Source organism: Hemitrygon akajei, chromosome 22 (genome assembly GCF_048418815.1).
Source record: "Hemitrygon akajei chromosome 22, sHemAka1.3, whole genome shotgun sequence".
In the NCBI taxonomy this organism is placed as follows: Eukaryota; Metazoa; Chordata; class Chondrichthyes; order Myliobatiformes; family Dasyatidae; genus Hemitrygon; species Hemitrygon akajei.
This window is the reverse complement of record NC_133145.1, coordinates 32,577,856-32,604,236: the sequence shown is the minus strand read 5'-3', so window position 1 is coordinate 32,604,236 and position 26,381 is coordinate 32,577,856. Positions and strand designations below refer to the sequence as shown.

Sequence of the window (26,381 nt, the reverse complement as noted above, 5' to 3'; positions counted from 1 at the left end):
AGGGAAAAAAAACAGTAACAGTGACATCAAACCCCAAACCCCCTCTCCCGCATGCAAAAACTAACAGAGTGGGTAATAAAAGAAGAAAGAAGAAGAGGGCAGGTGGAGGGGAAAAACAGTAGGGGAAATTGATGTTCCTGCCATCAGGTTGGAGGAGACCCGGATGGAATATGCTGTGTTGCTCCTCCAACCTGAGGGTAGTCTCATCATGGCAAAAGAGAAGGAGGTCATAGATCGACATGTTGGAATGGGAATGGGGACAAGAATTAAAATCCTTGGCCACCGGGAAACCCTGCTTTTGGTGGATGGAGCAGAGATGCTCGACGAAGTGGTCACCCAATTTAAGTTTGGGTCTCACTAATAGAGAGGAAGCTGCATCAGGAGCACTGAATACAGTAGACAACCCCAATGGATTTGTAGTTGAAGTGTTGTCTCACCTGGAAGGGCTGTTTGGGGCCCTGAATGGAGGTGAGGGAGGAGGTGAACGTCCAGCTGTAGCATTTATGTCACTTGCAGTGATTTGTGCCGGGAGGGAAATTAATGGGCAGGGATGAATGGACAAGGGAATCATGGAGGGATTGATCTCTGGGGAAAGCAGTGGAGAGAGGGAAGTAAAGATATGTTTAGTGCTAGGATCCCTTTGGAGATGGCGGAATTGCTGAGGATGATGTGTTGAATGTGGAAGCTCAAGGGGTGGTAGGTAAGTACAAGAGGAACTCTATCACTATTAAAGCGTCAGAAAGATGGAGCGAGCGTGGATGTCCAGGAAATGGAAGAGATGTGGGGTGAGGACAGCAACAATGGTGGAGGAAGGGAAACCCCATTCTTTGAAGAAGGAGGACATAGCTGAAGTCCTTGAAAGGAAAGCCTCGCCCTGGGAACAGATGCAGAGGAGACAAAGGAACTAAGAAAAGTGAATAGCATTTTTACAGGAGACAGGGTGGGAAGAGGCAAGATCAAGATAGCTGTGGCAATCAGTAGGTTTATGATGGATGTTGGTAGAGAGTTTGTCTCCAGGGATGGAGACAGAGAGATTGAGAAAGGAAAGAAAGGTCAGAAACGGAGCAAGTGAATTTAAGAGCAGGGTGGATGTTGGGAGCAAAGTTGATGCAATTGACGAGCTCAGCGTGGGTGCATGAAACATCACCAATGCAGCTATCAATATAGTGCAGGAAGGGCTGGGAAGGCTTGGAACATTGACTGCTCTACATAGCCAATGAAAATGCAAGCGTAGCTGGGTCCCATGGCTACCTTTTGAGTTTGGAGAAAGTGGGAGGAGCGGAAGAAGAAATTGTTGATGATGAGGACCAGCACGTGAAGAGTCACGGATGTAGATGGGAAGGGACTGAACCAAGGGGGATAGAATTAAGTCAAGGTGTGCGGACATGAGTTCAATGGGGCAGAAGCAGGCTGAGAGAATGCTGTATGCCTACTGCGATAGCCAGGTTTGTGGATCTTGAGAAGGAGGTAAAAACAAGCAGGGTGGGGTACGAATAGTATGAATTTGTGTGGGAGTTCTCCAGAAGGACTATCTCAGAATATCTCAAATATCTCAGAAATGCTCAGACATCTGTGACGAAGGAATTTAAAGTTAAACATCTATGCCAATTAGTTGAATCTGTTCATTGACGTTGTGAGAACAAGATCAGATAGGGAATAAAATTGCTTTTATTATCCTTTTGTTGTAAATCACAGTGATGTCACTACTTTTAACCTATCAGGAATGAATATTTCAAACATTAGATATGCTCTAAGTCTGAGATTCCAAAGAATGTCAGCACCTTTCCAGGTAAGGTAACAGAGAAAGAATGCTTTTGAATTTCCTATGCATTTCTATGTATCATATTTTAATTATGATAATAAATTGTGCTTCCATCTGTTAAAGAAAGAAAATAATTGTGAGGAACAAATCATTCATATTGTATAATTTTGCTAAAAGATTTGATATACAGTACCTATAAAAAGTATTCACCCCTCCTTCCACCTTGGAAGTTTTCATGTTTCATTGTTTTACAACATTGAATCACAGTGGATTTAATTTGGCTTTTTTGACACTGATCAACAGAAGAAGACTCATTCATGTCAAAGTGAAAACAGATCTCTACAAAGTGATCTAAATTAATTACAAATACAAAACACAAAATAATTGATTGCATAAGTATTCAATCCCCTTCAAGTCTGTATCTAGTAGATGCAACTTTGGCAGCAATTACAACTTTGAGTCTGCATGGATAGGTCTTTACCAGCTTTGCATATCTGGACACTGTAATCTTTCACCATTCTTCTTTACAGAACTGCTCAAGCTCTGTCAAATTGCATGAGGATCGTGAGTGAACAGCCCTTTTCAAGTTCAGTCACAAATTCTCAATTGGATTGAGGTCTGGTCTCTGACAAGGACATTAACTTTGTGATTTTTAAGCCATTCCTGTGTAGCTTTGGCTTTATGCTTGGGGTCATTGTCTTGCTGGAATACAAATCTTCTCCCAAGTGGGAGTCCTCTTGCAGACTGCATCAGGTTTTCCTCCAGGATTTCCCTGTATTTTGCTGCCTTCATTTTACCGTCTACCTTCACAAGCCTTCCAGGGCCTGCTGCAGTGAAGCATCCCCACAGCATGATGCAGCCACCACCATGTTTCATGGTAGGGATGGTGTGATTTTGATGATGCACCGTGTTTGGCTTATGCCAAACATAGCATTTAGTCTGATGGCTGAAAAGCTCAATCCTGGTTTAATCAGGCCATAGAACCCTCCTCCAGTTGACTTCAGAGTCTCCCACATGCTTCTGGTATACTCTAACCAAGTTTTCATGTGTATTTTTGTCAACAATGGCTTTCTATTTGCCACTGTCCCATAAAGCTGTGACTGGTGAAGCACCTGAGCAACAGTAGTTGTATGCGCAGACCCTCCCATCTCAGCCACTGAAGTTTGTAACTCCTCCAGAGTTGTTATACGTCTCTTAGTGGCCTGCCTCACTAGTCCCCTTCTCATACGGGTCACTCAGTTTTTGAGGACGGCCTGCTCTAGGCAGATTTACAGCTGTGCCATTTTCTTGGTGATTGACTTAACTGTATTCCAAGGGATATTCAGCGACTTGAAAATTTTTTCGTATCCATCTCCTAACTTGTGCTTTTCAATGACCATTTCATGGAGTTGCTTGGAGAGTTCTTTTGTCTTCATGGTGTAGTTTTTGCCAGGATACTGACTCACCAGCTGTTGAACCTTTCAGATACAGGAGTATTTTTACTATAATCAGTTGAAATACCTTGACTGCACACCAGTCTCCAAAAACAGATCCACATTTAACAAATTATGTGACTTCTGAACAAATTGGCTGTACCAGTGATGATTTGCTATGTCATATTAAAAGGGGGGGGGGGCGGATGAATACTTATGCGATCAATTACTTGGTGTTTTATATTTGTAGTTAACTTAGATCACTTTGTAGAAATCTGTTTTCACTTTGACACAAGAGTTTTTTTTTGATCAGTGTCAAAAAAGCCAAATTAAATCCACTGTGATTCAATGTTGTGAAACAATAAAACGTGAAAACTTCCAAGGGGTGTGAATACATTTATAGGCACTGTAGAAGAGATTGTAAGTACTGGCCCAGATGAAGGGTCTCAACACAAAATGTTGACTATCCATTTCCCTCCACAGGTGCTCTCTGACTCCTTAAGTTCCTCCAGTATATTGTACGCTGTCAAAAGAATTGCTAGTTTCCGATTTGTTTTTATCAAACATTGGTTTGCAACCCTATGGTCCCTGTGACATTATAGGGAAACTTTTACAGTAAGGAGATTGGGGATATTTCTGACCAAGGGAAAATATGTTAAATACGACTGAAAATAAAGTGTGAAGCCCAGGAGGCATATAAACTCCAGCAGGAACAACCCTTCACTAATATCAATGTGCTTCTAATTATATCCCTTGACTCCAAGTGAATACTTCCTACTTCAAATTAATCTTGTTCACTACATTTTAATTAAACTCAAGAGCCTATAAGTTGTCCGCTGAAAAAGGGTGCAAAGAGAACTTAGTTTGCTTTGTAAATCCCAGGCTGTGGAAATCTTGACATGCTAATTTTTATTTCAAGGTCAAAATTAGATTTCTAATCTTTCAAGCTTCATTTTTATCTCAGTTACGAGGACTGTATCTAAACTGTCAAATAAAGATCCCTCTGGAATAAGTTTTATTTAGTGCTATTTTGGAACGTGGAACTGACACAATTTATTGTGATAAATAAAAATCACATTACTACCCTGTTTATACTACATCATCGGGACATTATTACAAACCATAAAAAAACTTAAAGCATTTCTCTGAGCTGTGAGCCTCAAGATAAGATTTTCCTTAACACAAAGTTACCATCATTACTATGGCTGTAATTAACATATTTGGTTGTTGAGAAGTTATCTAAAGAATATCATTTAAACCGTTAGAATCTATTAGTTTAGGTATATTAAATAGATGCTTAACATCAGACAAGCTTTAGTTGGGAGGACTTCAAGGGACGAAGGTGAATTATAATGTAAATTCAAATCAATATGGTCCTTTACACTGCTTATTTATTACTATATATATATATAATACACACACACACACACACACACACACACACACACACACACACACACACACACACACACACACACACACACACACACATATATATGTCTTTTTGTAACTCATGGTACTTTTTTTCTGTAATACACTGTACTGTTGCTGCAAAACAGCAAATTTCATGCCTATGTCAGTGATAATAAATCTAAACCTAATTCTGATTCTGATTCTCCAATCCAGCTGTATTACAAATCTCTTGTACTGGCTAGAATTATACATAATTATAGTTAATGATCACTTAGGAGAAAGTGTATTGTCAATATAACTGTGCGTCTAAACAGAAGCAGAGGAATTTGTAATAAGGAGGGTCAACAACTTTGAATTCCTTGGTGTTATCATATCAGAGGATCTAGCCTGGGACCAGCATGCAAGTGCCATCACAAAGACAGCACCTGCACTTTCTTGGGAGTTTGCACAGATTCAGCATGTCATGTAAAACTTTGACAAACTTTTATAGGTCCACGGTGGAGAGTTTCTTGACTGGTTGCATCATGGCCTGGAATTTAAACACCAATGCCAAGGAATAAGTCTACAACATAGTGGATACACCCTAGTCCTTCTGTACACTTCTCTAAATATGTGATGGAAAGTGTGCTGACTGGCTGCATTACAGCCTGGTGTGGGAACACCAATGCCTTTGAGCGGAAAATCCTACAAAAGGTAGTGGATTTGGTCCTGTACATCATGAGTAAAGCCTTCACAACCACGGAGCACATCTACATGAAACGTTGCTATAGAAAAGCAGCATCAAAGATCTTCCCCACCCAGGCTATACTCCTTAATCGCTGCTGCCATTAGGTAGAAGGCACAAGTGCATCAGGACATGCACCACCAGGTTCAAGACCAGTAACTACTCCACAACCATCAAGCTCTTGAACAAAAGAGGATAGCTACACTCATTCTACTTCTGGTGTTCCCACAACCGATGGTCTCACTTTAAGGATTCTTTATCTTGTTATTTCATCCTCATCATTTATTGCTACTTATTTATATTTGCATTTACACAGTTTGTTGTTCATTGATCCTCTTTACACTTACTGTTCTATAGGTTTGCAAAATATGCCCGCAGAAAAAATAATCTCAGGGTTTATATGGTGACACGTAGGTATTCTGATAATAAATATTACTTTGAACTTTAAACTTTTGAACTTAGGCCCCACACCATCAGGTTGAAGCCTATCTGCCACTTCTCAGCCCAGTTCTGCATCATGTCGATGTCCGGCTTAATCTCTGACAACCCTCCAGCCTATCCACAAAACCCCCAACCTTTGTGTCAACAGCATTCATGTTCTCAGCATTATTTACTTATTTAATACTCAGATATATCAGTATTACAGTGGAGTAAAGGGAATTATAACGCCATGAAAGAGCAGTTGGCCAGAATTGACTGGAAAAAAACACTGGCAGGGATGATGACAGATCAACAATGGCTGGAATTTTTGGAAGCAACTTGGAAGGCACAGGATAAATACCTCCCAAAGAGGAAGAAGTATTCTAAAGGCAAGATGACGCAATCATGGCTAAGAAGAGAAGTCAAAGTCAACATAATAACCAAAGAGAGGGCATATAACAGAGCAAAAACTAGTGGGAAGTTAGAGGATTGGGAAGCTTTTAAATACTAAAAGAAGAGAACTAGAAAGTCATCAAGAAGGTAAAATTGGAATACAAAAGTAAGCTAGTCAATAATATTAAAGAGGATACCAAAAGTTTCTTCTGATACATAAAGTCTAAAAGAGAGGCGAGAGTGGATATCTGACTGCTGGAAAACAATGCTGGAGAGGTAGTAATGGGAGACAAGGAAAAGGTGGACAGACTGAATAAATATTTCACATCAGCCTTCACCATGGAAGGCACCAGCAGTATGGTGGAAGTTGCAGGTGTCAAGGGTCATGAGATGTGTGAAGTTACCATTACTAGAGAGAAGGTTCTTGGGAGACTGAAAGGTCTGAAGGTAGTTAAGTCACCTGGACCAGATGGTGTACATCCCAGAGTTCTGAAAGAGGTGGCTGAAGAGATCATGGAGGCATTAGTAATGGTCTTTCAAGAATCACTAGGTTCTGAAAGACTGGAAAATTGTAAATGTCACTCCATTTTTCAAGAAGGGAGAGGGGTAGAAGAAAAGAAATTATAGGTTTGATCTCAGTGATTGGGAAGGTGTTGGAGTGGATTGTTAAAGATGTGGTTTGGGATTACTTGGATGCACATGATAAAACAGGCCATTGTCAGCACGGATTCCTCAAGGGAAAATCTTGCCTAATAAATCTGTTGGAATTCTTTGAAGAAATAACAAGCAGGAGAGACAAAGGAGAATCGTTTGAAATTGTGTACTTGAATTTTCGGAAGACCTTTGACAAGGTACCACATATGAGGCTGCTTAACAAGCTACAAGCCTCCCATGGTATTACAGGAAGTTTTCTAGTATGGATAAAACAGAGGCAAAGAATGGGAGTAAACGGAGACTTTTCTGGTTGGCTGCCGATGACTGATGGTTCTACAGGGGTCTGTATTGGGACCAATTCTTTTTATATTATATGTCATTGATTTGGATGACTGAATTGGTGGCTTTGTTTGAAAGTTTGCAGACAATACAAAGGTAGGTGGAGGGACAGGTAGTTTTGAAAAAGTAGAGAGGCCACAGAGGGATTTAGACAGATTAGGAGAATGGGGAAAGAACTGGCAGATGGGATACAGTGTTGGGAAGTGTGTGGTCGTGTACTTTGGTAGAAGAAATGAAAGGGTTGACTATTTTCTGAACTGAGAGAAAATACAAAAATCTGAGGTGCAATGGGACTTGGGAGTCCTTGTGCAGGATTCCCTAAAGTTTAATTTGCAGTTTGTAGTGCGGAAGGCAAATTACATGTTAGCATTCATTTTAAGAGGACTAGAATATAAAATCAAGGGTGTAATGTTGAGACTTTATACTCAACTTTTTTACTGAAGAGGCCTCACTTGTAATGTTGTGAGCAGTTTTGGGTCCTTTATTTTATAAAGGATGTGCTGAAAATGGAGATGGTTTAAAGGAGGTTCACAAAAATGATACCAGGATTGAATGGCTTATCATATGAAGAGCGTTTGGTGGCTCTGTGCATGTAATCACTGGAATTCGGAAGAATTAGGGTGACTTAATTGAAACCTATTGATTGATGCAAGGCCTTGATAGATATGGAGAGCACGTTTCTAGTGGTGGGAGAGTATAAGACCAGAGGACATAGGCTCAGAATAGAGGGGCGCCTATGAGAAAGGAGATGAGGAGGAATTTCTTTAGCCAAAGAGTGATGAAATTTGTTGCCACGGGCAGCTGTGGAGACTGTCTTAATGTATATTTAAGGGAGAGGCTGATAGACTCTTGATTGTTCAGAGCATGAAGGGATACAGGGGGGAAGGCAAGAGAGCGGGGCTGAGAGGAAAACTGGATCAGCCATGATAAAATGGCAGATCTGACACTCTGGGTCAAATGGATTATTTCTGCTCCTATATCTTATGGTGTTAATAATATGCTTTGTGATAGAAATACATCTTCAGCTGCTTGTGTTAGTATGTTTCAAAATACAAGTATAATGTGTAGTAGACTTTAGAAGTCTGGAATTGAGGATCTAATATCATTATATTGAGAGCAAATGACTTCACAAAAATGTGAAAGAAGCAAAATCTTGCATTTATATATTATCTTAATAGTCTTACATTTTCTACAACCTATGGGTATTTGGAGACCAGTGTAATTTAGGAAATGCTGAACCAACTTTGACAGGGGGGCATTCTGTGAACATTAATGGGATGATGATCCAATAATTTCTTGTTGGTTGAGTAAGAAATAACTCTGCCATTGATGGTCCTAAGCCCAGATGTGAAAGGAGGAGGGTGGGGCATGGGGCTAGCAGCCCTATCCCATAAAAAAAACAGAACAATCGAAAAGGTGGCAGAAGTTCCAATGGTCTCATCTCTGGGTGGGGGGAAGATCTTAAGATTGGTTACACCTGGGGACAACTTGAAGGACTGGCTCATGATGGTGGGTTCCTCCAAGCTGCTGTCTGCCGCCTATGACCCTACACCTGGGGACAACTTGGAAGGACTGGCCCATGGTGGAGGGTTCCTCCGAGCTGCTGTCTGCGGCCTATGACCCATTACGGCTGATGAGCTGAAGTAAGTGAGCAAGAAATCTTGGACACAACACTGAAAGAATTCACCCAGTCTTCATAAAAATATGCCTTGTCCACCTGAGAGGGCAAAAGGGATTTTGGTTTAAGGACCTGTCCGAAAGACGGAACCTCAGATTGTGCCCCGTTCCTTCTGTTGGATTGATATTTCGCTCTATGTTTTTGTCTGTGGAGTGTGACTGGGAAAGGATGTTTGCTGACTCAGAGCCGAAAGTACTTCTAGTGAGTGGTGACACAAGTAACTGCAGATTATGAAATCTGGAGCAAAAACATAAACAGCTGGGAGAACTCAGAAGGATGCACAGCATCCATGGAGGCAAAGTTTTGGAGGTATGGGTTTGGGTGGAGACGCTACTAGTGAGTGATAACTGACTTCTGTCTAGGAGTATTCTCTTTGCTCTAGTTATCTAACAAAGCAAATATGAGTATAGTCAGGGGATCAGTTTGTTTTGATTCTGAATCAAAGGGAGTTGATATAACCTGGAGGAAACAAACAGTGTATGAACCTGGCAAAACATTCATGAAATTCCAGTATAATTTCTCACAGTGCTTGAAAGGTGTTCAGGGATCCTTTATTTTCTCTAGCCATTTTCGAAGTTTTAAATGCTTTGAACAGGCATAATTTTTTAACTAAAGATAACTTCCTTGAGCACATCATTCAGTCTAGACTTGTTCTCCTCTACAGTTTCCTGGATGTTTCCTGTGTCTTCCTTAGAGATGAGGGACACAAAATACTTACATAACTTCCCTGCCATTTCTTTATTCCCCATTAGAGCTTCTTCAATTTCAATCAGCAAGGGGCTCGTATAAACTTTAGCTCATCATTTTCATGCATCTGTAGCCTGCTTATGTTTCTTCCAAGTCTTAATTTGCCTATTTATACTTTATCAATGCCTCCTTTGCAGAAATCTGATTTTGAGTATTTTCCTTTGGTCTATTTCTATCCTTAACTTTTCATGGGAGCCAATTCAAATGTGATTTCATAATTTGTCTTGTTCTGGTTGAAGTTTTAGATTTTTATTCTGTTTCCTAAAGAATATAGAACAGTACAGCACAGGAACATGATGCTGTGCTGAACTAATTAAACTATGAATTAGACATCTAACTGAAGTAGTCACTTTTGCACACACATCCGTACCCGTCCTCATTCTTTGTATATCCATGTGCTCATTAAAAACCACTTCAATGCTTCTATCGTACTTGCCTCCATTAACACCCTGGCACTGCGTTCCAAGCACCCACTATTGTCTGTGTGTAAAAAAGATGCACACCTCTATTGAATTTACCCCTCTCATCTTAAATGCATGCATTCTAAAATTATACATTTCAACCTTTGGGAAATATACCGGCTGTCTATCTACACCTCTCTTAAACCTCGGCCTAAACTTCCTCTCAGCTTTCAGAGAAATCATACTAAATTCGTCCAAATTCTCCTCACAGCACATGCCCCCTAATCGAGGCAGCATCCGGGTAAATCTCTTCTGCGCCTTTTTTACAGCCTCCCCGTTCTTTGTAAAACGTGGTGACCAGAATTGACTGCAATACTCCAACATGGCTTAACTAGGATCTTATAAAACTGTGACAAAACTTTCTGACTCCTGAACTCCACGCCCTGGCTAATGAACGCAAGCATTCCTTCCACCGTCTTTACTACTTGTATTCAATTTGTGCAGCTAACCTCAGGGACATAACTTTGTCATTACATATTACAAGATCTAAAACAGTCTGAATTCTAATTTTTAAAAAAACAACCTTCAATTATGTCTTTGTATGACTTGAATTGGGGGTGTACTTGTATGATTGACCCCTTCCAGCCAAGCTCTAGTTATCCTTACCCAAGTTACTACCCCATACTATTGAGTTGTTCCTTATCTTTATACTTTTTAAAGTTTTCCTCCAGTAAAACCCTTTTGCTATGAACAGAGTAAGCACCTAACAACTCAACACACCCCAGCAGAAATATATATATATATAGCTAAGATTTTTACACAGAACAATGGTAATTTTAGGTATTGCACTGTACTGCTGCCAAAGAAAAATCAAGACATATGCGAGTGATGATAGACCTGATTCTTATCTTGCTCTCTGTTGTGGACTGGGAATGGGAAGGGCTTTGGGAGAGGGGGATCATGGTTGGGAAAGGGGAAGGGAGAGGGGACGGAGTGGGAAACACCAGAGAGACAGTCTGTAATGATCAATAAACCAATTGTTTGAAATCAAATGACCTTGCCTGGTGTCTCAGGGATGGGTGTGTCTGCACCCATGGCAACCCCCCCCACCCCCACCCCCCACATCTCTGGCAATCCTTCTCTGCCACCTGTTCCACACTGCTCCCATGATGCTCCACCTTTGCCATTCCCAACATCTTTTGCTCCCACCAGATTTACAAACTTGCTCTCCACTCCACGTTGACAAATACAGCACTGTGCAAAAGTCTTATGCACCCTAGCTATATACAGTATATATGCCCAAGACTTTTGTACAGTACAGTAGATGGACAATCTACTAGAGTGGGGGATAATGTGCTAAAAATAGACTAACCTGGAAGTTTCCATATATTGATCCTATATCTATTTTCTAAAGTGTTTCTAAATGACATTGGCTTTGAACAAATCACTCAGAATTGAGTAATTCTTTGGCCACTTTGTCAGGTACACTTGAGCACCTGTTTGGTCATGCAGATATCTAATCAACCAATGACATGGCAGCAACTCAATGAGTAAAAGCATACAGACATGGTTCAGTTGTTTTTCAGACCAAACATCAGAAAAGGGAAGAAATGTGATCTAAGTGACTTTGACTGTGGAATGATAGTTGGTGCCAGGTGGGAGGTTTGAGTATCTCAGAAACTGCTGATCTGGGATTGTCATGCACAACAGTCTCTGGAGTTTACAGAGAATGGTGCAAAGACAAATTTAAAAAATACATCCAGTGGACAGTATTTCTCTGGCAAAAGTGCCTTGTTAATGAGAGAGGTCAGAGGAAACTGGTTCAAGCTGACAGGAAGGCAACAGTAGTTCAAATAGAATGTAGAACAATACAGCACAGTATAGGCCCTTCGGCCCACAATGTTGTGCCGACCTTTAAACCTTGCCTCCCATATAACCCTCCACCTTAAATTCCTCCATATACCTGTCTAGTAGTCTCTCAAATTTCACTAGTGTATCTGCCTCCACCACTGACTCAGGCAGTGCATTCCATGCACCAACCACTCTGAGTAAAAAACCTTCCTCTAATATCCCCCTTGAACTTTCCACCCCTTACCTTAAAGCCATGTCCTCTTGTATTGAGCAGTGGTGCCCTGGGGAAGAGGTGCTGTCTGTCCACTCTATCTATTCCTCTCAATATCTTGTATACCTCTATCATGTCTCCTCTCATCCTCCTTCTCTACAGAGAGTAAAGCCCTAGCTCTCTTAATCTCTGATCATAATGCATACTCTCTAAACCAGGCAACATCCTGGTGTTATGAATGTACCACAGCTCTGAGGGGCCGAAGGGTGCGGGACCAGCCCTCTCCTTCCGGAGAATCGCAAGATCGCTATTAATTCGGGTCTTGGACCCAGGAAATGAGAGACAATGCAACGGATTTGACCATTGTTCTTAGAGGCACCTGTGTGAATTGCAACTCTATAGTACGTGCCAGCTATCAGGGACATGGACACCCTCGGGCAATGTGGGGATGGGGATTGTATCACCCTACCTTGATTGACATTTACAAATCTGCCAGCCATGATAAAATGGAGACTGCAGGAGGCGGTACTCCAGTGACACACCAGACGGAGACACCATCGCTCATCGCTCCCGTAAGGACGGGAAGCTGTTCGGGAGCCACGTGTGATTTGGTTCCCCTAGCTAGGGAATCGAGTGGCTGATAACCCCGAAAAGGATTCCGAACTGACAACGGGGAACTCACGTTCCCGATTTCACGATTTGAGTCCAACAGGCTGGCAAGTTTATTTTCTCTCTCCAACCCGTGAACACCCAGCGGTCCCTCAAACGGCTAAAAGCCTTCATGAACTGGCGAGACTTTTTATATTTCCATCGGACAATAGTTTTACCCCTAGACAAACGATAGAGCTACTTTGAATTGTTGATTATTACTATACCCGTGCTTTAGATTGAGTATTGACGACGTATATGATCTGAATGTTTGTATTAACCTTACTTTTGTGCCTCTTTATAAATAAAAACGTTTAAAAATGGTACCATCAGACTTCAGCGGATCTCTCTATCTGTGCTGGTAAGTGACTCAGTTATGGGGTTCATAACAACGTGGGGCCTCGTCTCGAGATTTGATACCAAATTGGGAGGTCAGTGAATTGGGTTTGTAAGTCAAAAAATTTGGATCTGGTACGCGGGTAGCCAGACGGGAAACCAGCAAAGATGGACGTGGATGAATTTATGAAAGACCTAACTCTGGGGGCGGCTACAAAATTAGACTTGGTAAATCTGGCGAAGGGGTTAAGCCTCACAGAGGTGAGGTCATCAATGAAAAAGCGGGAAGTGCGAAGGGTCATAACTCACTATTACATTGGGAAGAAGGTGTTTGCAGCTGAGGAGTTGGAAAATATCCTTGAAAAGGTACTAGCGAGTGGGACGGATCAGTTAGAGTTGGAGAAATTAAGGTTGGAACATGAATTTAAAATAAAGCAGCTGGAAGCAGCTGAGAAGGAGAAAGAACGGGCCGACAAACAAAGGGAGCAGGCGTTCCACCTAAAGGAGTTAGAGGTGAAACGAGACCAGGAGCTCCAACTAAAGGGGTTAGAGGTGAAAAAAGAGCAGGGCCAAGCTGAGAGGCAAAGACAGCATGAAATTCAGCTAAAAGAGCTAGAAGCAGCCGAGAACGAGAAGGAACGGGCTGAGAGAGAGCAGGACCGAGCTGAAAAGCAAAGAGAGTATGAGGAGAAAGAGAAACAGAGGGAACATGACTTGGAGATGGAGAAGTTAAGGAAAGAGCGAAGAGATCCAGGGTTAGATCGAGAAGAGAGGTTTAATGTTAGTCGGGAGTTGAGGGTAGTACCTCCATTCGAAGAGTCGGATGTTGATAGTTATTTTTTGCTTTTTGAAAAGGTGGCAGTAAATCAGAAGTGGCCCAAAGAGCAGTGGGTGGCGTTGTTACAAAGTGTGTTAAAAGGGAAGGCACAATGAGCATATGCGGCATTGTACATCGAGGAGGGGGAAGCGGAGAATTATGCCAAAGTAAAGGAGGCCATTCTCCGGAGTTACGAGCTAGTACCTGAAGCTTATAGACAAAGGTTCAGAAATTTACCAAAAGGGTGGAATCAAACGTATACCGAGCTAGCCCATGAGAAGGGTGTGCTGTTGGACCATTGGTGCACCGTGGAACAGGTGGACGGGGATTATGGGCGTATCAGGGAGTTATTTCTGATTGAGGAATTAAAAGGGTGTGTTTCGGAGGATATCCGGATGTATTTGAATGAGAAGCCGAATAAGTCCATCTCGGAAATTGCTAGGTTCGCAGATGAATATGCCCTAACCCACAAGACAAAGTTTCCCTCGAATAAAAGTATCCCGAGAGACCGTGGGAACAACCGAGAAAGTCCGCCGGCTGAGGCAGAGGTCCCGCCGGGAGCTAGTGGTAAGGTTGAGGGAGAAAGGCCAGGCAGCCCGAGATTTCCGGGCTTGACCTGTTTCAATTGTGAGAAGGGAGGACATATTGCATCTAGGTGCTTTGCTCCGAGAAAGGAGCCAGAAAAAGGGAAAGCAGCGGTCCCTATCGGGTGTGCAGTGGCAATCAGAAAATCGGCAAGAGGGTGCCGGGTAAGCAGAGAGCGCGAGGGGTCTGAGATTTATCTGTCACACGGAACCGTGTCTGTGAGGGAGGGGGACCCACCAATTCCCGTACGGATTTGGAGAGACATTGGGGCAGAGCTATCATTAATTAGCCGTAACGTATTACAATTCGGACCTCAGACGGGCGAGGTAGCCCTAAGAGGAATAGGAAAATGGACAGAAATGGTGTCCTTACATAGGGTCATTTTGGATTGTGAGCTGGTGTATGGATCAGTTGAAATAGGGGTGCCATCAGAATTCCCGAGAACTGACGTGGACGTCCTCCTTGGGAACGATTTAGCCGGGGGTAGGATTTGGTCAACCATGACTATGACCCGCCAACCGGTGCGTGTTGAGGCCCCGCCCATAGCGTCCCCGAGCTATACCGCATGCGCGGTCACTTGCAGCCTGTCGAGATCGGCAGCTGAGAACGGGAGCAGTTTAAAATTGGCCAGTTTTGATTTGGCCGAGACGTCTTTACCGACCCTGTGCCACGAGGGTTTAGAGGGTGGTAAAATGAGGAATAGTAACATGAAAGGGGATAAGGGAGAGGAGATAGATCTTCCCTTAGCGAAGAGAAAGGTCCTAGAGGTAGGAAATAAAGATGAGAAACGGAAAAAGCTGTTAAAAGGTCCAGAGTTGGATATGGATGATCTTTCGGGGGTGGCAGCCCTGTTTGAAGAAGTTGAGAGTTATCAAGGTGTTCCCGATAATGAGATGAAGGCAGTCCTAGATGACAAGGATGCCATTACCTTGGAGAGGTCCGCTGGGTTGGCAGATGAGGTTGTTTCAGCCCGCGGGGTTGAGTTTACTCCGGAAGGGAGTTGCCCAGAGAGGAACTGGGAGGATCAGGGGAATTTAGAATTTGAAAAGGGTACGGGTATTGAAAGCCTGGAAGAGGCAGATGTCCCGTTTGAGTGTGTCCAAGATGTGGATGCACGTGGTACTGAACCTAGTAATGGAGCTCAGAAAAAGTCTGAGGTATTTGATTCAGTTGAAAAGGAATGCAGTCCCTGTGGGTCAGATGGACTGGGTTCAGTGAAGACAGGGTTAACCCTGGTAATTGGGGGAAGGGAGGGTTCCCAGGTGTTTGTACACGAAGGGGTGGTGAACCTTAAAGTGGAACTCGACCATGGGGGGATAAACATTATTATTGAAGGGAACGGAAAGTTTGTAGTTCCCAAATCGAATGAAAAAATTTTAAACCCGGCAGCTCGCTTACAGAGTAAGTCGAGAGCCGCAGGGGCCCCACACGCTATTGTTATTCAAGGATGTGGAGTGAACAGGCAGCACTTGACAGGCTGTCTGGAAAAAGCGGGATCACTTGCAGATCTTAAATTGGAAACTAATAGCATGACGGGTCCTGAAGAGAAAAATAGCAACTTGCTTAAAACTAAAGAATTGGGTAGGAATGAATTAGGTCTGGGATCCGGTGTTGATACGAGAACTCCTATGAATAAGGTGGACGGGAGTTTACCCTGCCAAACTACTCGAGTTCCTCCCGTAGAAACTCACCGAGAAAAAGGTGATGGTTAATGGGGGCGCCATTTTAAATAGGAAAACTGGCTGTACGGGATTTTGACAAAGCATGTGAATAACAAAGACAACCCCCTTGGAACCTGCCTGTTAAGTTGAAACCTGATGCTACCAGCCTTTAGTCAGGTACAAGAGAGAAAAAATATTAAAGGAAGTGCCACTATACTCGTTACCTGTTTAGATGCTGAATTAAATGTATAACTGTATAGCTCTGTAGTGACATGGAAAGCTTGTGTATTGTGTTAGATTCTAAAATCCTATAAGACTCTGTACCACTTCGTTTCACCGCTGGTGAAAACGCTTTGAAGAAAGGGGGTGTTATGAATGTACCACAGCTCTGAGGAGCCGAAGGGTGCGGGACCAGCCCCCTCCTTCCGGAGAATCGCAAGATCGCTATTAATTCGGGTCTTGGACCCAGGAAATGAGAGACAATGCAACGGATTTGACCATTGTTCATAGAGGCACCTGTGTGAATTGCAACTCTATAGTACGTGCCAGCTATCAGGGACATGGACACCCTCGGGCAATGTGGGGATGGGGATTGTATCACCCTACCTTGATTGACATTTACAAATCTGCCAGCCATGATAAAATGGAGACTGCAGGAGGCGGTACTCCAGTGACACACCAGACGGAGACACCATCGCTCATCGCTCCCGTAAGGACGGGAAGCTGTTCGGGAGCCACGTGTGATTTGGTTCCCCTAGCTAGGGAATCGAGTGGCTGATAACCCCGAAAAGGATTCCGAACTGACAACGGGGAACTCACGTTCCCAATTTCACGATTTGAGTCCAACAGGCTGGCAAGTTTATTTTCTCTTTCCAACCCGTGAACACCCAGCGGTCCCTCAAACGGCTAAAAGCCTTCATGAACTGGCGAGACTTTTTATATTTCCATCGGACAATAGTTTTATCCCTAGACAAACGATAGAGCTACTTCGAATTGTTGATTATTACTATACCCATGCTTTAGATTGAGTATTGACGACGTATATTATCTGAATGTTTGTATTAACCTTACTTTTGTGCCCCTTTATAAATAAAAATGTTTAAAAATGGTACCATCAGACTTCAGCAGACCTCTCTATCTTTGCTGGTAAGTGACCCAGTTATGGGGTTCATAACACTGGTAAGTCTCCTCTGTACCTTTTCCAATGCTTCCACATCCTTCCTAAAGTGAGGCGACCAGAATTGGACATAGTACTCCAAGTGTGGCCTAACCAGAGTTTTAGAGAGCTGCATCATTACCCCGCAACTCTTAATTTCTGTCCCTCGACTTATGAAAGCTAACACTCCATAAGCTTTCTTAACTACCCTATCTACCTGTGAAGCAACTTTCAGGGATCTGTGAACATGTATCCCCAGGTCCCTCTGCTCCTCCACACTCCCAAGTATCAGAGTACATTTACTTTGTACTCTGCCTTGGAGATTGTCCTTCCAAAGTATACTGCCTCACACTTCTCTGGGTTGAACTCCATCTGCCACTTCTCAGCCCACTTCTGCATCCTATCAATGTCTCTCTGCAATCTTCGACAATCCTTAACACTCTCCACAACACCACCAACCTTTGTGTCGTCTGCAAATTTGCCAACCCACCCTTCTACCCCACATCCAGGTCGTTAATAAAAATCACGAAAAGTAGAGGTCCCAGAACTGATCCTTGTGGGACACCACTACTCACAACCCTCCAATCTGAATGTACTCCCTCCAGCACGACCCTCTGCTTTCTGCAGGCAAGCCAATTCTGAATCCACCTGGCCAAACTTCCCTGGATCCCATGCCAAATAATCACATGTTACAACAGTTGTGTACAGAAGAGCATCTCTGAATGCACAATATGTCAAACCTTGAAGTGGACGGGTTACAGCAGCAGAAGACCATGAACTCAGTGGCCACTTTATTAGGTACATGTGGTATATAGCATCCTAAGTTATGGCAAGAGGACGTATCTGAAAAAAATCATGCCAAGCCAAATGTGATTGAAAAGATTTATCAAAAATGTTTGTTTCAAGGAGCGTGCTTCTGTAGAAGGGAGAGGAAGAGAGCTCCTGGGATCAGGAAATTATTAATTGATGGCCTTTGACAAATTTGTGAGTTTGAGCATGAGAGTTTGACCAGCAGAATAATTTGCAGAAGACTGTAAGCTTTGGCAAGTTTACAGGGAAAGGGCAAGGCTTTGGAAGAAACTGAATAAACAGGCTGGAATTTGAACAATTCGCATCAGGCAGTTTTTAGACTTACCATTCTGAATCCACTGTTGCACTTCTGCCAGTCCTGCATGAAGTTGTCTCTTAAATTCTTTCTGTTCTATTATCAACTTTTGTTGCTCTGTGCAATAATTTGTTGAGAATCACTCCCTTGAAGTTGCATTGAATGGTTTACTGCATTAAAGGCTGCTTTTCTTGTTCAGGAATGACTTATTCAACCCTTTTTCAAAATTAGCCTAATTTCCTTTCAAGCCGTAAGTTTTCCAATTCAATAATAAATTAGTTCTGGCATTAGCTAACTTTTTTTTTCTGTGAAATATAACCAGTCTCAAGCATTTATATAAATTAGATGTTTTTCAATTGAAACACAAAGAATTATAGCAAGTATTTTCATGAAATGAATGTTTATTTCAGAGCAGCTAGTTATGGTATGGAAAGCATTCCAAGAATGGTGGATCATAAATCATTATCAGTGATTTAGTTTTTTTTGGGAGGGATTGTAGAAGAGAGACAAAATACAGCTCTCTTATTTTGGAAATAAGTGACCTCAGATTTCATTGTGTTGTGTGACAGGATACTATACAACCTTGTTGCAGAAACTCCAGCGTCGTCATCAAGGGGATATGATCACAGGACTTCTGATGCTGTATCCTAACTATGTTATTCATGTGGTAGAGGTGAGGTTAATAACTGCCATGCATTGTTAAATGAAACAAAAAACAGCAGTATTTATATAAAATGCTTGACAATGTACATATTACAATAATTTCTGAAGTTTTATAAAAACAAATGCATTATTAATGTGAAAAACTTAAAGATAAACACTATGAAGTACCTCAAATATGTGAGCAGGTGTAACACAACATAATCCTTTCAGGGATTAATTACCAAACATGTTCGCTGACCTAAGTAGTGGAGTAAAAAGCAGTACACTCTTCCCTAAGGATTGTGGTAATATCTCTACAAGTTAATTAAACTTATTTTCTTATAATCCAGGCAAGCATTTCTTAAAATAAAAATCATTTTGATGCAGGTTTGTATCAGTTAAATAGGTTTTAGTGATTATTTTAATAAATTTGAAGCTCATAAGTTTCTGTAAAAAGAATCCATCTTGGAGATGCAATTTTGAAAATATTGCTTTGCATTGGAAGTAAAGAATTAATCTATAAGCGAATTAAAGTAGAATTTCATAGATTAGTGTGGCCTTCAAGCTGCATTTTCTTTTGCTTAGCTTGATGCCAAATTAGGTGACCAATTTGGATTAGGTACTTGGGAAAAGGGGGGAAAAACAGATAACATTACAGACCTTTACAGACTCTGCCACGAGGATGACAGTGGCACAGAATGAGCAAAAGCTTTGGTGTTTGCTTGTCTATTTTGTTGCAAATGTAGGCTGATTTTTGAGGTACTGTTATAAACACAAAGAGGGGAGTTCAAATGCTAGCTCAAATAAAGTATTTTTCCTTTCCTGAGCCAGCAGGAGAAAAAGAGTGGATTTGGCTTGAGTATAAGGAGTTTTCACCTTCTCCACCAGCACTTAGTGAATCCTTATCATTGGCTTGCTCTTGATATACAACAAGCTGAGAAGTAGTTGGAAAATATCTTGTGCTTTAGTGTTGCCATTTTTACAAACTATGAAATGGCTTTGAAATTGTTAATGTACTCGGGGTTTTTCTTAAATGCAGATCTTTATCATTCCCATCCTTGCATATCTTCTTGATGTGTGGAAATTTTGTAAAGTTGTCTTTTTTTGGATATTCTCAGGCTGGCTCTAGAATTCCTGAGTGTTTTGATACACTGTCGGCTATTTCCATCACCTCTTGTGCAACATGAAAAGCTTCTGAGTTTTAATGCCACTTCTGACCTCTTCCAGAAGCAGACGTAAACCAACAGCTCGTGCGTCATTGACTGCCACACCTTCATTTTTGGCACCATATCAAGCCCTGTCAAATATTTGAAAACTAAATGTTCTTGAAATAGGTGCAATGCCACTGGAAATGTAATTGTAATTGAACAAATTATCAGCTGTCAATTTCAGAAACTCAGTGTAAAGTATGAAGCTGTATTGGGGTCAGACCAGCCAAGCAGGCATCTTCAAAAGCATGAGTTTTGTGAAATCTGTTCTCAAGTCATCCTAAAGTTCATCATTTGATAAATATACTGCAGGATATGTAACACTGGAATATCCCTCCAGGAAATGTAACATTGGAATTATGCAAAGTTATCTTCATATAAGAAATTCTGGGTTATGCAGATTTTCATAGGGATGCCAGTAAACATGTGAGTACATTTCACGTTTCAGCCGTAGGCAGTCTCTATGTGGCTACTGGGTAAATTGATGCATTTTCATCTTTTGAGTTGCATTCATGCCCAAAGGTAGGAGGAAATGCTATGTGATCATACAATTGAAAAAACCTCATGTTGTGTTGCATTATGAATGTGGACAAATATTAACTTTGATTTCAAGCTCTTTACTCTGCGTACAGCCGCATTCAATATGAACACCATTGTGAAGGGCAACGAATGGACTGAGGGCATGTGGAAGCTTTGGCGTCCATAAAATCCACTGTAATTATAAAGTAACTATCTGCAGTGTTCTTGGAAATATAAAAACCATTAACTGAAGACAAAGGAACAACGTCAGTACGTGTGAAACTTAGCCCTGTGACAATCCAGGATAAGGCTGAAGTATGTATGAAGCTAAGAATATTGAAACGACGGTAGCACAGAGCTGTGTCTAGTGGAACTACTGCACCAATGACGCATGTTCAATCCTGATCTGTCACACTACCTTTGTGCAGTTGGTACGTTCTCCCTGTGCAATACACAAGATGCCAGTGGAACTCGACAGGACAGGCAGGATCTACATTGAAGTCCTGATGAAGAGTCTCGGACTATCATAGAAACTGCCTGACCTGCTGGGTACCTCTAGCATTTTGTGCATGTCACTCTGGATTTCCAGCATCTGCAGAATCATTTGTGTTTACATTCTCCCTGTCACCGTGTGGGTTTCCTCCAATCAAAAAGATTTGCAGATTAGGTCAATTGGCTTCTTTATATGAATTGAGAGAGTGGATGTGAATATATAGAGAATAAAGTTCAAATTAACCCTTGAGATTTCTTTTAGAATACAGTATATTGATGAAGTGCATAGAATATGATAGGATCAAAATATAAAATGGAACACTAAGTATGTATATTCTTCAGTGAAATCTGACTTGCATAAAATTTGCCTTAAAGAATGCCTTCTGGGATAAAACTCTTGTGTAAATTGGGAACTACATGTATTCATGGCTTTTCCACCCATTTACATAGTGCAGGCTTTTACATCTGATGATGTTCCATTGCCAGTAATATAATTAGGGTCTGACAGATGCATAATGTATTACTTGTGGTTATTGTAACCTGAGAACTTCCATTCAAGTTCAAGATCAACCATACACAAGTATACAGTTAAATGAAAGTGTTCCTCAGTAGCCAAGGAGCCAAACATAGTACATACAGTCAAATACAGCACACAGTACATGTTACAATAGCACATATAGTCACAAAAAAAAATTAGCACAAATCTCAGAGTGGCCTGGCCTGAAGATTAATGGTGCATGAGATGTTGTCTTGGAACCATGTTCCCACAAGACAAGGACGTAGCAGGTCCTCGTGTCCCACATCCACAGAAAGAGACAGTAAAGCTCGTCTTCCAGGGAGAAACACCAGAGAGCAGACTCAACAGGAGAGCTGGTCTGCTGGAACGCAGCACAGATTCCAGTGCACCTGCCGCGTTACTGTTCTCTCCCACACCACCTCCGGTGCCTCCTCCTCGGGCTGTAACAGGCAACGCTGCGACATGAGAGCCTGGTCTGTTCAACATCTGAGGCCACACAGCTCCCCCTGCCATCAGTCTCGCCAATGAACCAATGGACTGGTTTGCAGTTCTTTGCATTACCAATGTCCACCAGGGTCTTGCAATCATAAAAAGGACATTTAAGACCAACATTCCTTCCACTCCAATTGGTTCACAAGTATTCAGAAATGTTTATTTTCCCAAAACAAGTTCTATGAATAGAAAGGCACTCCATTGCATAGCTAGAATTAGGTCTGTTGGCACTTTTAGAAGAGTGTTTATTTTGCTTCATGGGCTTTGTCCTTTCCAGTCTAGGACAGCTTCAAGGTTCTCATTCCATATTGCTCGCCTCCACCTAGTTCAAAATTTTCCCTTTGTCTTGTGAGCTGCTTGCACCTTATCATTTCTCTGATGACATTTTGTAAACCTGCTTGATCACATTTTTCTCCCATTGAGTCATTTGTTTTTATAAAGAAAGCAATGTCATTCTGCAAGACTTTCTGCACTGAAAAATCATCTCTTGGTTACCATTGTGCACAAAATGCTGGAGGAACTCGGCAAGTCAGGCAGCATCTATGAAAGGGAATAAACAGGTGACGTTTCAGCCCAAGACCCTTCATCAGGACTAAAAAGGAAGGAGGCAGAAACCAGAATAAGAAGGTGGGGGAAGGGGAAGAAGTTCAATCTGGTAGGTAATGGATGAGACCTGGTGAAGAGAAAGATGCATGGGTGGAAGAGGGGATGAAGTAGGAAGCCAAGAGGGAATGAGTGGAAGAGACTGAAGAAGAAGGAATCTAATTGGAGTGGTCTAATCTGAGATGTCCTCTTTTTTTCAAAGAATAGGTTTTCTCTTCCACCACCATTGATGCTGTTCACACCTACTTCTCCTCAATTTTCTGCACAGTTATCCACACCCCATCTTTCTGCTATGATAACAGGGACAAGGTTCTCCTTGTCCTTACCTACTGCCCCATGAGCCTCCATATCTAGCACAGCTTTCTCTGTAATGTCTACTACCTTCAATGAGATCCAGTTACCAGCACATCTTTCTTTACCACCCCCACCTCTGCTTTCCGTACATTCTGCTTTTCTCTACATAACTCTCTTATCCACCCGTCCCTTCACAATCATCTCCCTCATGGCACTTATTCCTGCGTGCGTAACAAGTGCTGCACGTGTTCCTGCAACTCCTCCCACACCAGCATTCAGGTGAGGTGGCACCTCACTTGTGAGTCTGTTAGGGTCATCTAGTGTACCCTGTGCTCTCAGCATGGCCTCCTCTACATTGCTGAGACCCAGCACAAATCTGGGGACCACGGTATCAGGTAACTCTGTGAGCCACAAAAGACAAGATCTCCTGGTGGCCAGCCATTCCAGTTCTGCTTCCCATTCCCATTCTGACACGTCAGTCCATGGCCTCATTTACTGCACAATGAGGCGGTCCTCTGGCTGGAGAGGTATCACCTCATATTCTGTTTGGGTAGCTTCCGATCTGATGGCATGAACATCGATTTCTCTAACTTGTGGTAATTTCTTTCCCCCTCTCTCTTTTTGCATTCCCCATTCTGGTTCCCCTCTACCCCTTCTCATCTCACCTGCCCATCATCTCCTTTTGATTCCCCTCCTCCTTCCCTTTTTTCCATGGTCTACTGACCTCTCCTATTAAATTCCTCCTCCTTCAGCCCATTACTTCTTCCATCTATCCCTTCCCAGCTTCTTACGTCAAACTCATCTCCCTCCCACCTTTCCCCTCACCTGGTCTCACCGATCACCTGCTTGTACTCCCTCTCCTCCCCACATCTTCTTATTTTGGCATCTGGCCCCTTCCTGTTTATTCCCCCCAGTGATGCTTCCTTCAGCACTTTTTGTGTGCTGCTCAAGACTTCCAGCATATGAAAACTCTGTTGTTTTTATGCCTTTGTTAACATCAGCAGACAGAAACAGAGAAATGGTGGTCACTGTTGATCACGCTGACTGCTAGTCACATTTTTCTCACGGGCTTTTGAATGGCATCTTACAATATCTAGAGGTGCTTTTTCAACATGTTCTTTTGAAGTCAGATCCACTTAGGGAAAGCACCAGCTTCGCACATCAGTCACACGTGGAGTGACGCATTCAAAGCTAGAACTAACTCTATAATATACAACCTGTCGATTCATGTACATGAAGCCAAATAAAGAAGGAAGTAGATTAAAGGAGGTTTGAAAGAAAAAGGAAGTAAAAAGAGGAACAACCAGTCTTGTATTTACATCGATAATACTTCTCAGGGCCTCAGAACTTTCTAAAGAGCATCACTTTGCATTTTCCTTTTAAAAATAAAAGAGTTGTAGCATGGACAAATGAAACAAGCTACCTAACGTGGCAAGATTCCACATTGAGTTAAATAAGCAATTAGGTACTTATCCTGCTATTTGGTGTGGGATAGACTTAGGTTGATGCAGTGGAGAACCTGCCTTGCTCATAGTTAAGAATTACCTAGAGATATTTTAACATCCACTTGTGAGATCTTCAGATTAATGCTTCTTTGACAATTGATACCTCTGACAGAGTAGCAGCCTCAGTGCATTGTCATAAAGTAAGTATAATCCAAATAATGTGCAGAACTATCACAGGTCTGAACAAATAATAGCTTCTATATTCTTAAGAAAAAAAGCATTGAATTTTATCGTAACAATATTATGTTAAAGAAAGGGTTTGCTCACAGATTATTTGTAGTTCTTTGCAAATGAATTAGCATAATTTTCCAGGGAAGATGTTTTTCTTAAGCAGGTCCTTGGAATCAAGAATGATTTATTTCCACTTTGATTTTGTGGATTTGAACTGGCTAATGTAGTCAAGAACCACAGACTTTTCCACCAAAAGGCCAGATTTTATTTTTATTGAATTTTACTTAGAGATACAGTGTGGAATAGGCTCTTCTGGCCCAATAGCTGCACAACCCAACAAACCCCCTGTTTAACCCGAGGCTAATCACATGACAATTTACACTGACTAATTAACCTACTAACCAGCACGTCTTTGTACTGTGGAAGGAAACTGGAGCACACTGAGAAAACACACAAGGTCACGGAAAGAACGTACAGGTCCACAATCCCTTATCCGAAATCCTTGGGGCCAGTTGCATTTCAGAATTCAGAATATTTCGGATTTCAGAAAATTCATAATTATATTGATAATTAGCCTGTCTCAGTGCAGGTGGACTTTAGGACCCGGGGAGAGCTCCAGACCTTTGCACATCCTCCCGTATATTTTAAATCATCTCTAGATTACTTATAATACCTAATACAATGTAAACGCTATGTAAATAGTTGTTATACTGTATTGTTTAGGAAATAATGACAAGAAAAGAAGTCTGTACATGCTCAAACAACGAGTGCTGGAGAGAGAACTCCCGGGTTTTCCCGTTCCGCGCTCTTTTACAAATACTATTTTTCATTAGCTTATGGTCATCACTGTCACTATAAAACTTCAGTAACTTGTTGTTCGGTTTCTTTAAATAACATACAGTGGTAGTTCCAACACCATATTCTTCAGTAAGATGCCACACAGACACATCACGATCAAGCTTCTGCAATAACTCCACTTTCTGCATTATTGATAATGATAGATGCTTCCTTCTCTTTTTCTCATTGTTACCCATAGAGGTATCTGCAGCTGTTTTTGCCATTTTCACAGTGAAATTAAACACAAAGTCAACAGTGAACACAAAATATCAGTGAACAGCAAATGCACGTGTAACCAGTATGAAGCTGAGCCACAACTGATGTCTGGCGGCCTCTGCTAGTGCTGCCACATCACACCTGAGTGATGTCAACTGTTGGCGCACCAAACAAGCCTTGTTACGACACGCTCCACACTCCACGAAAAAGACTTGGGTTTTTGGGGCTTTTCAGATTTCAGAAATTCGGATAAGTAATTGTACTAACTCCTTATAGATGGTGCTGGAATTGAACTCCAAAATCTGGTGCCCTGAGCTGTAGTACTGTCATGCTAACCACTACACAACTGTAGCACACTATGGTTGGGACCGCATGTGGTGTGTGGGTGAGTAATTTAGTAGAAGGCATGCTTCTTCTACTGTAAATTCTGAGCTTTAATGTGCTGCTAATTTATGACCATAAGTCCCTGGATGATCCTTCCCTATTTCTAGAAGTTGTACAACAAATATTACCAGGAGTCAATGGGATGTCACAATTTTCCAAGAAGGCATTAAACTCACCGTGAATTTCTT

The 26,381-nt window shown here is 41.9% G+C and overlaps 1 protein-coding gene across 6 annotated transcripts in view; it reads left to right on the top strand.

Moving 5' to 3' along the window:
- Nucleotides 1-26,381, top strand: part of tex47 (testis expressed 47) — a 60,233-nt gene that overhangs the window by 11,142 nt on the left and 22,710 nt on the right. For 5 of the 6 annotated variants that reach the window (XM_073025920.1, XM_073025923.1, XM_073025921.1 and 2 more), the window contains exon 3: nucleotides 18,883-18,986. The exons of the other annotated variant lie outside the window; for it this stretch is intronic. In XM_073025920.1, coding sequence (XP_072882021.1) covers nucleotides 18,883-18,986 — 104 coding nt within the window. The remainder of the gene's footprint in view (nucleotides 1-18,882; nucleotides 18,987-26,381) is intronic. 6 annotated transcript variants of the gene reach the window in all.